This window comes from Zootoca vivipara, chromosome 8, assembly GCF_963506605.1.
Source record: "Zootoca vivipara chromosome 8, rZooViv1.1, whole genome shotgun sequence".
NCBI classification, from domain to species: domain Eukaryota; kingdom Metazoa; phylum Chordata; class Lepidosauria; order Squamata; family Lacertidae; genus Zootoca; species Zootoca vivipara.
The window spans coordinates 77,726,548-77,739,549 of record NC_083283.1 but is presented as its reverse complement, the minus strand read 5'-3'; the positions used below and the strand labels follow the sequence as shown (position 1 = coordinate 77,739,549).

Genomic DNA, 13,002 nt, shown 5'->3' with positions numbered 1-13,002 from the left:
TATGCGCACAACAAGGGAATGTCTAGGCGTGCTTTTTTATAACGAACGCAAAGCTGAAAATGAATGAACTGCAGCTGAAACATTATGTTCATTTTTCACATGGTGTAGTCCTTCCCCTGTCCAGCGCCCTAATATTCTTAAGTGGATCGGATTTCTTCTTCAGTTTTCAGAGAGTGGCTGGAAGTGGGGAGGCTCCTTTCCTTCCACCCTGCAGTTTTAATCTGAAATCTTAGGCCTAGTACTGTGCCCAGAGCTCAGAAACGGCTCGTACTAATGAAATTTTGTGTTGCAAAATGCATCTAGAACAATGGGAATTTCAAACACTGGTAAGTCATGGCTTTAAAAACTCTTGAGCGCCTCAAATCATGTAAAAGAAAAGAATCTGAGAGGTGACTCATGATTCTGTAGTATAATGACTGTAAGAAAGGATTGAAATCATGTGAATGTTGTGTAGTTTAATATTTGTCAAGTATTGGGGTAAAAGAATTACTTTTTAATATTCATTAATTAGGCGGTTTGCTGAGGCTCTTCATATTGATGACAGTTCTGATCCTTTTAATGTCCGTGCCTCTGTACCCAAGTACAGTGATAGCTTGAAAGAGGATGCAAGGTATGTATCATTGTTGCTTAGTGGTTTGTGTATTCTCCAGGGAACACATGGGTAGTCCTTTGACTTCAGTGTCCAGAGGTTATAGTTAGAGAATTGTTTTAATGTTAAAATTCTAGTTGGTCTAATTTGCAAAGGTTTTGTTAAATGCTCACACTGATAAAGTGCCTCTTCTCCCCCATACATGATAGGGAAATCTGTTTGAATGTTTCCCTATTTTCTTGCGAGTTCTCCAAGAAAATAATGGTGGCATAGCTATATTGTTAAAAGCATGTTTAGTACAGTTGTACCTTGATTCACGAACGCCTTGTGATGTGGAACGTTTTGGCTCCCATACGCCGCAAACCTGGAAGTGAGTGCTCCGGTTTGCAAACGTTCTTTGGAACCCGAACGTCTGGCGCAACTTCTGATTGAGTGCAGGAAGCTCCTGCAGCCAATCAGAAGCCGCACCTTGGTTTGCAAACATTTTCGGAAGTCGGATGCACTTCCGGAACAGATTCCGTTCAAGAACCAAGGTACAACTGTATATTGAACGTAAACTGTGGGTGGGGGCATAATTTCATGCCTCAGTGGAACACATGGGCAATGGAATTCTGTATTCTTCCCCTGCCTAGGGTTTCCCTTCTGTAGCTGATTTTTCTTTTACCCATGTTCATTTCCAGTATTTGAGCTGGTTTCAGCTAGGAGGAGGACTGTGGGGAGAGGAAGCATGTGGAGGAAGGTTCATAATCTCCATTTCAAATTGATTTATGACAGCTATGAAATTGGCAAGCGCCATATTAGAGATAATTAAATAATTAGGGACAAATTCATGGCAGCGAAATCTCTGAATGGCTGCTGTCCACAGGGGCTTTGTTCTTCCATTGTTGGGCAGAATAATCTCTGGATACTTGTTGCTGGGAATCACAAGGAGGGAGAGTGCTGTTGCACTCAGTTCTGCTTTTGGGGTTCCTGTAGGCATCTGGTTGGCCACTTTGAGAAGACAATGCTCAACTAGAAGAGTTGTTAGCCCAATCAGGCTTTTATGTTCCTATCTGGTGCTTTATTTGTGATTCTCACTGACCCCCATTTGAAGGCACAGATTTGCCCACTGGTTCAAAGAGGTTGGTGACCTCTTGGGAAAAAAGCTGTGAAACAATATGTATGATGCTTACTCCATCAAAATTTAAATGCAGTATGAATGTTGAAGCTTATATATATATATATATATATATATATATATATATATATATATATATATATATAATTGTGAAAAAGCAGAAAATGTCAATTGTGGCTCTAAAATGAGGCATAATGAAATTGGATTGCAAGTGAGTGTCTGAAACCATTCACGGCGTATCCTTTACTTTATGATTTGTGCTGGGAAAACACTGGTGTATTTCAAATGCTATGTATGGATAGTAACAGTCCTCCTTACATTTGTCATACAATTCTTCATTATTACAGGAAAGATTTAAAGTTTGTCAGTGAAGTTGAGAAAGAAATGAAAGCCCTTGTAGAAGCAGTAAATAAGGTTAGTAACGGGGGAACCTTTTATTTCCTATTAATTTTTTGAAGTGCACATACATTTCAGCCATGAACAAAACTAAAATTTATTTTGTAAGATTTCTTTAACTTATGGGGCAGAGGGCAATATGTATATATGATGTGCATAGGTACATAAACTTAGATGCTCTAGATATTTTGATTATTGCAATTAACAGTTGTGATTCAAAGAAGTGATACATATTTATTGTAGATAGTTCATTCTCTAGTCTTGCAGATTAACACATAACAGAAGCTAGAGACTACATGCTTCATTCTTCTCCAACCTTCATAAAATAAACAATAAAAAATAAACATCTCTCTCTAATCCAGAGCAAGCATACAAAGAAGAGCCATTGCTTCCCACCCATGAACAGAGAACACCGCAGAATCATCCATGAGCTTGCTCAGGCTTACGGCATAGAGAGTGTGAGCTATGATAACGAACCAAAGCGCAATGTTGTTATCAGTGCGGTGAAGTATGTTGTTCCATTTTCTCGTTATAAGTTGCAAAATAACCTCCTTAACAGACACTGTAATATTCACATTTGTTCTGTTTAAACCCGTTTGGTTTTTACATTTGCACTGTGCAAACATCTCGTGTGTTCTTTGTGTGTTGCGTATTTCAGAATAGCATTTTGTGTTGTGGAGAGGAATGTGTCCTCATGAACATTTCTGTTGTTGAAAACGTTCCTCATTTGATTCATTTTTTAAATATACTTTTTACATATTTGAATTCTGTAATAGTTGGCATCAAGTCAGATTTTCATATAGAGCAAAAGTCAGCATGAGTGCCGTTAGTTAGTTAATCAGTCTTCCTCCCAGCCCCCATTTTTATAGACATTGTAGACTTGTGTGTTGTCTTACTGTGGGAGCAGAGAGGAGGGACATTGTTTCTGTCCATCACTATTAACTTGGTGGATGGGTTTTTGTTTTGTTTTTTCTAGTTTTCTCTGTATACTCACTAGTATTTCCAAATAACGCATGACATTAAATGAAAGCATTATCCTATCCCACTGGGGTTCTTGTGTGAAGCGAGATCTATACAAAGCATGTGCTTTTCTCCCTTGCTTTCAAAACTTATTTCTTTTTAAAATTTTGATATAGAAGTGGCTGTGAGGGAATGAGAGGAAGGGAAATCTAGTCGCAGCCATGTAGGCATCCTTTGTCAAAGCTCATTTATATTATGGCTCTCTTTCTCCAGAGGGAAATCTGTTTGCCCAACAGTTACTCTGACTTCACTGCTTACCAAGGAAAGGCAGACGAGGCCCCCACCACCTATTCCTCATCACAAACAATCAGAAAAGTAAGTACTACTGCTTTCAAATATTTGTGCTGTATTTTTTTATCAGTGTGTTTTCTGAAATAAGACTGGATGCATACATTTACAAATGGGCAAGCTGGCAATGCAGCCCAGACTGTCCTACCACCGCAGAAGGTAGAATCGGGATTTAAAATGATCATAACAGATTGGAGAACTGGGGCCAAGCTAACAAAATGAATGTAAATGTAAAGATTGGAGAACTGGGGCCAAGCTAACAAAATGAATGTAAATGTAAGGTCCTGCACTTGGACAGGAAGAACCAGATGCACAAATAAGATTGGGGGCACCTGGCTTGCTAGCAGTACATGTGAAAAGGATCTAGGGGTCTTAGTGGACCACAAGCTTAACATGAGCCAAGAGTGTGGTGCAGCAGCAAAAAAAAGCTAATGCTATTCTAGGCGGCATCAACAGAAGTATAGTGTCCAGATAAAGGGAAGTAATAGTACCACTCTATTCTGCCTTGATCAAACTACACCTGTAATACTGTGTCCAATTCTGGACACCACAATTTAAGAAAGATGTTGACAAGCTGGAACGTGTGCAGAGGAGGGCAACCAAGATGACCAAGGCTTTGGTAACCAAGCCTTATGATGAACAGTTGAGGAGCTGTGTATGTTTAGCCTGGAAAAGAGGAGACTGAGAGGAGATACAATAGCCATCATCAAGTATGTCAAGGGCTGCCACATGGAAGAGGGAACAAGCTTGTTTTTTCCTGTTCTGGAGGGTAGGATTCAAACCAATGGCTTCAAGTTAAAATAAAGGAGATTCCGACTAAACATCAGGAAGAACTTTCTAATAGTAAGAGTTGTTTGACAGTGGAGTGGTCTCCCTCGGGAGGTTGTGGACTCTCCTTCCTTGGAGGTTTTTTTGCAGAGGTTGGATGGCCATTTGCCATGAATGCTTTAGCTGAGATTCCTGCATTGCAGATGGTTGGACTAGATGACCTTTGGGTGTACTTTCCAACTGTGCCATTCTGTGATTCTATGAACATCTGAAGGGCCACCTCTTCCTTACCTTTGGACTCCCCCAGTTGATGCCCCAGTTATTTTCAGCCATAGCCACAGCACAAATGTCTTACCCCGCACAGGCATGTAGTTGCACAATCAGGTAGTGGACTTTGATTTTGAATCCTGTCTTTTTATCTGTAAGGCTGCTAAGTATCAGTGCATTGACTTGTATTCTTCTGATGCAATATTTGGCAGAAGAGTGTTCCAGAAGGTAGTCTCAGTATGAATCCCACTATAGTAAAACATTACTGGAGAAAGCAGAATTTAGTTTGAATTAAGAACGGGGGAGGGCAGCCCACCCCACACTTAAACAGGAAGCACACACATTCATGTTGGTTGTTTGGGAAGAGGAGGACTTAGCATTTTTTGTGCAGTCCACACACCCTCACTAGGTGTCTTAAAATGCTTAATCTAGTGCGATTACCTTCTTTCCTTTTGTCATCTTTTCGTTAGCTCACCTTGTTACCTTGTTGTAACAGTGCTTAGTCTTACTCTTCAAGTTCAGGAGCTTCTCCAGGTTCCAAGCATAGTCGTGGAACGGGGGGGGGAGCCCTCCCCTTTAACGTAATTTGTAAGGTGACCCTGCCTGCTTACCAAGACCAAGGTGCTATTGTGTCAGTCCAGAATGCCCTACATTACTGAGAACCCCCAAAATTGATTTTTACCTGAAGGTATCACATTTTTATTCCCCCCCCCCAATTCTGTTTTAATTTCAGGCACGGGAATAGCAGCACAGAGAGAGGATTCAAAGAGGAGCCTGTGATTGACTACTTTGATGTACAGGACTGAAAAAATGAATGTGAAATTTGTGCCGTTGAAAAGTGGAAGTTATGCTACCAATCATTTTTTCCGTTGAAACGCTTTGTACTCAGTGTATTCAAAGTACATCCTGGAAACAGCAGATGAAAAGAAATAGCTTGTCATTCTTTAACCCTCTGTGTGTGTGTAACCAGCTTTGGGGTGGGGGGGAACGAACATAGAATGTAAGTGCAAGTTGTCTGTACGTCTCAACAGACTGCATCTGACACTGCAAAACCTGTAGTGGTTCGTCAGGACAGAAAAATGCAACAAGTTGGCATCTAAGGTAATCTGCTATAAAATATAAACAAATTATATCTCCTCTGTAAGGTAAACTTTTTGTCTGGGTATAAGGCACAATGAAACAATAGCCCTATGCAAGCTGTCTCCCCTCACTCATGTAAAATTGCACCCACCTTTTGTGATTGGCAGCCCTGCCCTCTGCCATCCATGTGCTGGGGAGAGCTCCGAAGCAGGAAGCTTGTTCCGTGGTTATAGGCTCCCTGTATGATCAGAAACACCCTGCGCAGTCAGGTCCCTAAATCATTCTGGGAGTATAAACCTATAGGGCTGGCTCTTTGTTTTAGACCTCCCCCCAACTCCAGCTTTTAAAGTTTTCAGCTTAAGGAAACAAGTTAATTGAATTTGTGAAGTACAAAATTAGGGATCCCAGCTATGCTGATGTATCCAGATGAAATGATGAATGCCACCTTTTCAGTCAAAGCATTACAAGGCATAGTCCCATAGCAATTTGAACTTTGTGCAGCCTAGAAACAGTAGGATTGGTGAGTCAGTAAGTTTATACTTTTTGTATCTAAACTTGAGTTGCCTTTGCCAGTCTAATGCTGGATATATTCAGGTGGTGAGTGTATGGAGCTGGGGATTTTTTATGTCATCTGTAGGTTCCTTTTTGGGTTTTTTAATGGAAATGAGCTTATCGGTTATTCTTCAGTTCGGGTAGCATGTAGCCTTATGCTTTGCGTGTAGTGGTGACAAATAATAATAATAATAATAATTATTTGCATTTTTATCAGTGGTCAGACAGCAATTGAATATGGTTACTGCACTTGAAATGAACTATAAAGCCACCTTATTGTTTCTCCTCCTTTTCATCTTTTCAAACTGTGACCCATACATTTCCTTAACATTCTTCCTGCTTCGTACCCCTTCCTTTTGTGGACAGCTTCCAAGCTACAGGAGTGCCCACATGGGTGCACCTTACTAAAAATAATAGTGTGTAAGAATTTTAGATGAGGGTACTGTTTAGTCAATTTTACTTAATTCGTACCCTGCTTTTCCATTAAATACAGGTGAAACTCGGAAAATTAGAATATCATCGAAAAGTGCATTTATTTCAGTAATGCTTTGGAAATTCCACAGTAATAAAACAAAGTTACAATAATACAAAAATAAACATAGTTATTACATTTCATTAATTACATTCCATTTATAATTGACCTGCCTAACGACTAATAATTACAATTACAACAAATAAAGGCTTGACATATCTTGCTTTGCATTTCATGCATCTATCTCATACATTGGTTTCACCTTTTAAGTTGTGTTACTGAAATAAATGCACTTTTCGTCAATACTCTAATTTTCTGAGTTTCACCTGTATGTGTAATAGCATTTTATCAGTATGCAGGGGAATCCTGAAGTGGCTTGCACTATCTGTATATGCCTTGTGAACACGTGCAAGTTTCCATTCTTGGTGCATTATGATTTAAATTAGTGGAATGGTTTGTATCAAGAGAAGAGGCCAAACCCATGTTCCTAGTAGAATTTTTAAGCTCCTGTCGCACAGAGACATTGGGTTAAGTGGCCCTGCAGCACAGACAAGTGATTGTTCCTTATATACACGTTTATTATTATTTAAATTCCAAAAAGTTGAGCACAGTTGTGCCTTTCCCACATAACCTTAAAGTAAAACACACTTCTTTTCTGCACATGGAGGGAAGCTGTGCTTCTGGCACCCCCACCCAGTGGTTGGTTTTCCTGCGTGGTAGGGATTTTGCACTCAGTAACAGTTCTGATGCCCCCACCCCAGAGACATGCACAAAATAGCTGCTATGTTACAGCTAAAATCACATGAATGCAGAAGGGATTGATCAAGACTCAAGTGAAAGTGCAGCTCTACATTCCTCCAACTAGTACAATGTACTTCTGCGGCATCAGTACACAAGTAGGATGTAGCTGGACATCTTGAACAGAGCCCATAAGCACAGAAACATTTATTCATTTTCATTACTTAGCAGTTTTTATTTATGTGGATAGTGGTTTTTAAGTGACTGGTTCTGCTATTGCTTGGTGAAAAAGTGCCATGTATACATTAAGGGATTAAACCGGTGTTTCTCTTTGTTGGTTTTGTAACATCTCAGCTTTTTAAAAAAATGCCATTCTCATTTTATTCACTTCTCATTTGGTTTTTGCACTTTTTGGTGATCGGAGAGGGAAAAGTCCAATTGGAACAAGTTTTTCAAACTTCTCTTTTGCAATTATAAACAGGGCATTTGGATCCATACATGCAAACAATGCAGGCAGAATTTTAGGACTGAGGCTTAGTAATAATTACATATTCAAAACTGCTGAGAATACTCAGTGCTTTGTGTGCATCGATTTGTGTGTAATCTAAAGTTGTGAAAATTGCTATGGAAATCATTCCTAATGGAATTTCTCTTGGTGTACTTCATGATGAATTAAGTGAATTGATTTATGTTTGGTTTTTAATAAGTTATTTGTCAAAACTTTATATATATACATACACACACAGAGAGAGACACAGACACAACTTGCTTGCTTTCAAATCAGTGGTGTAAAAAATTACTGACTTTATAAATTTGTAATACAAAACTGTAATAAAGTTCAAATGGATCTTGTCCATCAATGTTCTGACACCATGTGAATGCTCCTCCAACTTTCCTAAATATCTTCCATCACAATTTGCAGAAAACATAGCAGTGGAGGACTTTGTGCTTTCTGATTTCAGCGTTGCCCTGTGCAAGGCCAGAATTTGGCACCTGTTCCCCCACCTCTCGCCTTCCACTCCAAGTCATTTTTGCAGCACCCTCTCAGCTCAGCACCCAGTGCAGGCAAACTGGTAACATTCCCCTAAAACTGCCTCTGATCATAGTTCAGACTGATTAGCAAAGCCTAAATTCAATGCCTCATTTGCAGTTTTGGAAACACGAGTAATCTGTCCTGACAGCAGTTCAAATTTAGCCTTCAGGAGCTGCAGAGCCTCTGGCCGCTCCAATGCAAGAGCCGTTCGGATTTTATTAATCAGGTTCCCGTGTCTTGTCTGTTTCACACCTTTTTAATTATGGAAGACTCACCATGCTATGCCAGTTTCAACAGCCTCATCCAATAGCACAAAAAAGTCTGTCTTTTGCCTCTTTTAGATCATATTTGGCCAATTTGTCCCATTAGGTGCCATAGCATTATCACTTTACTAGTAGCTTTTCGCACTTTATATCAAACTGTTTGCTGTCATCCTTGGTGAATATTATTATTTATTATTATTATTATTTATACATACATACATACATACATACATACATACATACCCCGCCCATCTGGCTGGGTTTCCCCAGCCACTCTGGGTGGCTCCCAATGGAATATTAAAAACAGAGTACTGTATTTTTAATATTTACCCTTGGTTGCTGGAGACTTTGTTTCAAGCTGCCATTAGGCTTTCTGGCAAGCCATACCATTTTTGCATTATCTTAAAACATTCATAATTTAATACTATCCCGTTGATTCTCCTCTGGTATGATATTAATCTATCCCAATAATATTTATAAAATTCTGCAGTGTACCCATTGCAGCAATTTCTCTCATAATAATTGGTTCTTCCAGGAAGGACTAATCCTCCTTTGTTAGAGATAAACTGTTTACATTTTTCTGATAATATTTTGCTTCATTGTTTTTTTAATCATATCCCCCCCCCCCCATAATAAGCATCAGAGTTCTATTTCCTAATCATCACAACTCTGCATTTGTGCCGTACCTCCACCTAGTGGTCGGTATAAAAGTAGCAAAGAATCTGCACTAATTTGTTGAAATTTGGATGACAAGTGAAGTCACACATAGCTGCAACCCTGGATTCAAACAGAAATCAAACCTTGCTCTGTGGTTCCCAGTTTGATGCTTAGTCTCCAGCTCACATCACTGCAGTCTCTCAACTCTGGCTTTGTCCTTCTAACTACGGTATCCCTGAGTTGGGGAGCACCCATTTGCAGTTGTGCACTGAGCCCCTTTCCTTTGTTCCCCTTAATGGCCCATCAGCACAGAAAGCTACCCTGGTTTATATTTTAACACTTGCTGGATCCAGGGATGGAAGGAAGGATATCACATACAAGCCTACTTCATCCCCCCAAAAAACCATATTTCAAATTCAAGTGATACAGAGTTCTTTGTGAAAAGGGAATGCAAGGATGCCAGGATAAACAGCCAAACAAAATTTGAAGCTTTAATTTGCAAACCAAATGTTACAGAAAGGCTCTCTCATGAAGAGTAACTGGGAATGAGGAATAGAAATTGCAGTGAAGGAATTAGCTGACCTAGGCTGACTAAACCTTAATTCATATACACAAAGGATGGGGTATACTCTCACACAAACACTAGGAAGAAGGCGAGGCCTCAGAGGAGGGGCCTCTCTGAATTTGCACTGTTTCAGTCTTCTCATGTAGTTGTAATCCTTTTTGTGAACTGATCCTCTTGGCCCTCTCAGGGGAACAGACAGGTTTCTTTGGCCAGCTTAGAAAGATTCGGCTAACTCAGCCCCAAAGGTCTGTGACGCTAGTCCCCCAGAAACTCCGCCAGAGTGCTGCCGCCTCTCTGATTTGGCTACCAAGCGGGATGGAGAATAAAAGGAGCCATTTATGAGGGAGAGAGGTGATTTGAGATGAGAGATTGGGGTGAACGTTGGGTTTGGATGAGGGAGAACTGGTTCTGATTTGAGTTGAACATCCATGCTGAGGAGACTACTGATAAGCAAGAGGATTAGATAGAAAGTTTAGTGTCTGGAAAGTTTAGTGCAGCTTAGATAGAAAGTTGAGTGTCTGGGGAAGGTATACAGACAGGAGTTAATTGGATGGTGTGACAGAAAAGTTTGTTTTTACGGGGCAGGTTGGTTCGCCAAGTGTGTCCTTTTTCTTTTTTCCTGCCATCAAATAGTTAGCAGACAGCAGCTTATAATAGGCTGGGGTTCCAGCAGGAGGGGTAGTTGAAAAGGAGGATTTGGAGAGTTTATAGTTTTGGGATTGAGGTTGGGAGAATAGATTGGGAGACAGGTAGGGAGATCGGAAATGAGAGGAGAGTTGGTTCTGGGTAGAAACATCTACTCTGAGGAATATATCAAAAGCTAGAGAAAGGAGACTCTGAGCTTAGTGTGAAGGACAGTGTGCGGTGTCCTGTAAGAGTAATTAGGGCAGGAATTAACTGGGAGGCTGAGGCTGAGCCAGGAGAAGTAGAAGCTGTGAGGATACAGTCTATTTAGGACTCATTCCAGTCAGAAGGTGAGAGATTCTTCTACAAAAAGAGACGACTCCCAAACCATTGATCCCTTGGGTCTGTTATTTTGAGTACCTCAGGAGTAGGGTTGTCTAACGGACAGCAAGTACCACCTTGTTTAAGAACCAAAGTATTAAGCAGTAACGGCTGTGCAACAACTGAGAAAGCACTGAAGTGAAATAACATAATCTTAAGTATCCTATATTTTACCCACTTGTGTCATAAACTTCTTCTGTTAAATAAAATATTTATTGTTTATTTGATCAAATCCTGCCTGGGACTCCAACTTATTAAGTGTTCCCTGACACAAGTCCCCCCACAAGACAATCTGAGGTAGTTTTGTGGGAATTCGTGGAATTGGTGTTCTGTGAGGTGGGTGCACTATAAGTGAGGGCAGGCCCAACAGTGCCAGGGGGGAAAGTGCCGTTGCGCCATCTCAGAGGGCTGAGTGAGTCAGGAGAGGTAGAACCTGTGGGAATACAGGCTACCTGGGTCTCATTCCTGTCAGGAGGGGAGAGTTCTTCTAGGTAAAGGAGACTCCCATGCCAGTAACAAGGGGTGAGGCGATCCTCTGGGTCTGTTATACTCATCAGAATACCTCAGGGGTGGGTTTGCTAAGAGAGTGTGTAACTTGACAAAAAGTACTCCTCACTCGGGAACGGTATTAAGCTGTGAAGGAAGCTGTGCCGTGTAAAAATAAATCCAGTGTAATAACGAAGTAAAGGAATGAGGGTGAAGCAGCAGAAACTGAGGCAAGCATTTCACCACCTATTCTAGAAACCCCTCTGTTCTCAAACCCAATTAATAAAGGAGTAACAGAAACTGAAGTGTAACAACTAATTTTGAGTAAAGGGAGTTAAAAAGAGAAGCTGTGCCTGTACTACCGTGTTTAAGCCTGAGACATCCTTATATTTAGTTTAAGTAATTTAGTTAACTTCTACCTGAAAGAACATGTCTCCTGACACAACTTTATTTCACCAACTTTTTTTTTGTAAATAAAACTTTCCTTGATGGATTAGCTCCTGCCTGAATCGCCGTTTCCCTCACACAACACCCCCCCCCCCACCAGATAGCCTGTTATAAATTGTATACATTCATTTAATTGGTGTACCGTGAGGTGGCAGTTAGCAGAGTGAGCTGGCTACAGATTAGAAAGACGAAGGGAAATAGTGCCAGATTTTCCAAAATAATGAGTGAGTTCTGGCAGAGGCCTGTAAAAATCAAAACATGAAAGGGACTATCTCTTACTCTACCAAGTTTCCAGAATACATCTTTCCTAGTTATACAAAAGGCTCCAACTATGGTTTCAAAAAGTTCCAAAGAAGTGTAATTCGGGAAGTTTATTCATCAGCCTCACCTCACAATATCTGTAGTGCTGAGGTTTTTCTGCAAACTTCCTTAACCACAGCTAAGGATGAGCAAAGCTATCTATGTTTTTCATTTTTATAGCTTTAAATTCTGTTTGTCACATTTCTGCATCATTCATACGGTATATATGTGTGTGTGTGTGGACTGCAACATAACAGTACTGAATAAAAAGAAGAAGAAAATTGCATATCTTCTATTAAAAAAAAGTTTTCATGAAAACTCATCAGAATTTGATCTTTTATCCTAATAAACATATTTTGTATGCAATTTTGCCTAAGATATATTTATGCAAACAAGTTTCTCTAATATAATGCACCTTTTCACTTACATTCATTTTTATATACAGGTGGCGACCGTTTTAGGCATATCCAATTAATGCACGATCACTGACGTGCTGGTCTTTTTGCACCTGGAATAGGGTGGGATGGAGGCAGAAGGGAACAGGGTGCACTTATGCAAGCTGTACTGTTGCGTGTGGGGTCTGAGAATGGAACCCCCATGTGAATTGGTCTTAGCCTGTACACTTTATATACATTTCCCCCTAATGTATGCATCACATACACCTTTTAGGACTGGAGAATCATAGAATCAGAGTTGGAAGGGACCCAAGGGTCATCTGGTCCAACCCCCTGCAATGCAGGAATCTCATCTAAAGCATCAATGACAGATGGCCACCCAATTCTTCATTCAGAAGTGCACTGCAAAAATTTGGAGAAGCAAATTTCTAAGGGTAGCTGCAATTTGGTTCACATCTTGTTTTGGGAAGTACAGATACTGGTAAATTTTCAGGGAAAATATGTACCGAACTGAGTTTCTCCCCAATCGCTAACCACAGCTAATGGATATATTCCCTTAGGCAC

At 40.3% G+C, this 13,002-nt stretch overlaps 1 protein-coding gene across 2 annotated transcripts in view; it reads left to right on the top strand.

Annotated features, from left to right (window-relative positions):
• The window catches only part of NFX1 (nuclear transcription factor, X-box binding 1), a 33,251-nt gene extending 26,256 nt beyond the window's left edge, over positions 1–6,995 (top strand). For both annotated transcript variants that reach the window (XM_035124986.2, XM_035124988.2), the window contains exons 20-24: positions 512–610; positions 2,054–2,120; positions 2,465–2,610; positions 3,336–3,437; positions 5,179–6,995. In XM_035124986.2, the coding sequence (XP_034980877.2) occupies positions 512–610; positions 2,054–2,120; positions 2,465–2,610; positions 3,336–3,437; positions 5,179–5,251 (487 nt within the window). In that variant the 3' untranslated portion in view covers positions 5,252–6,995. The remainder of the gene's footprint in view (positions 1–511; positions 611–2,053; positions 2,121–2,464; positions 2,611–3,335; positions 3,438–5,178) is intronic.
• Positions 6,996–13,002: the final 6,007 nt, after the last annotated feature.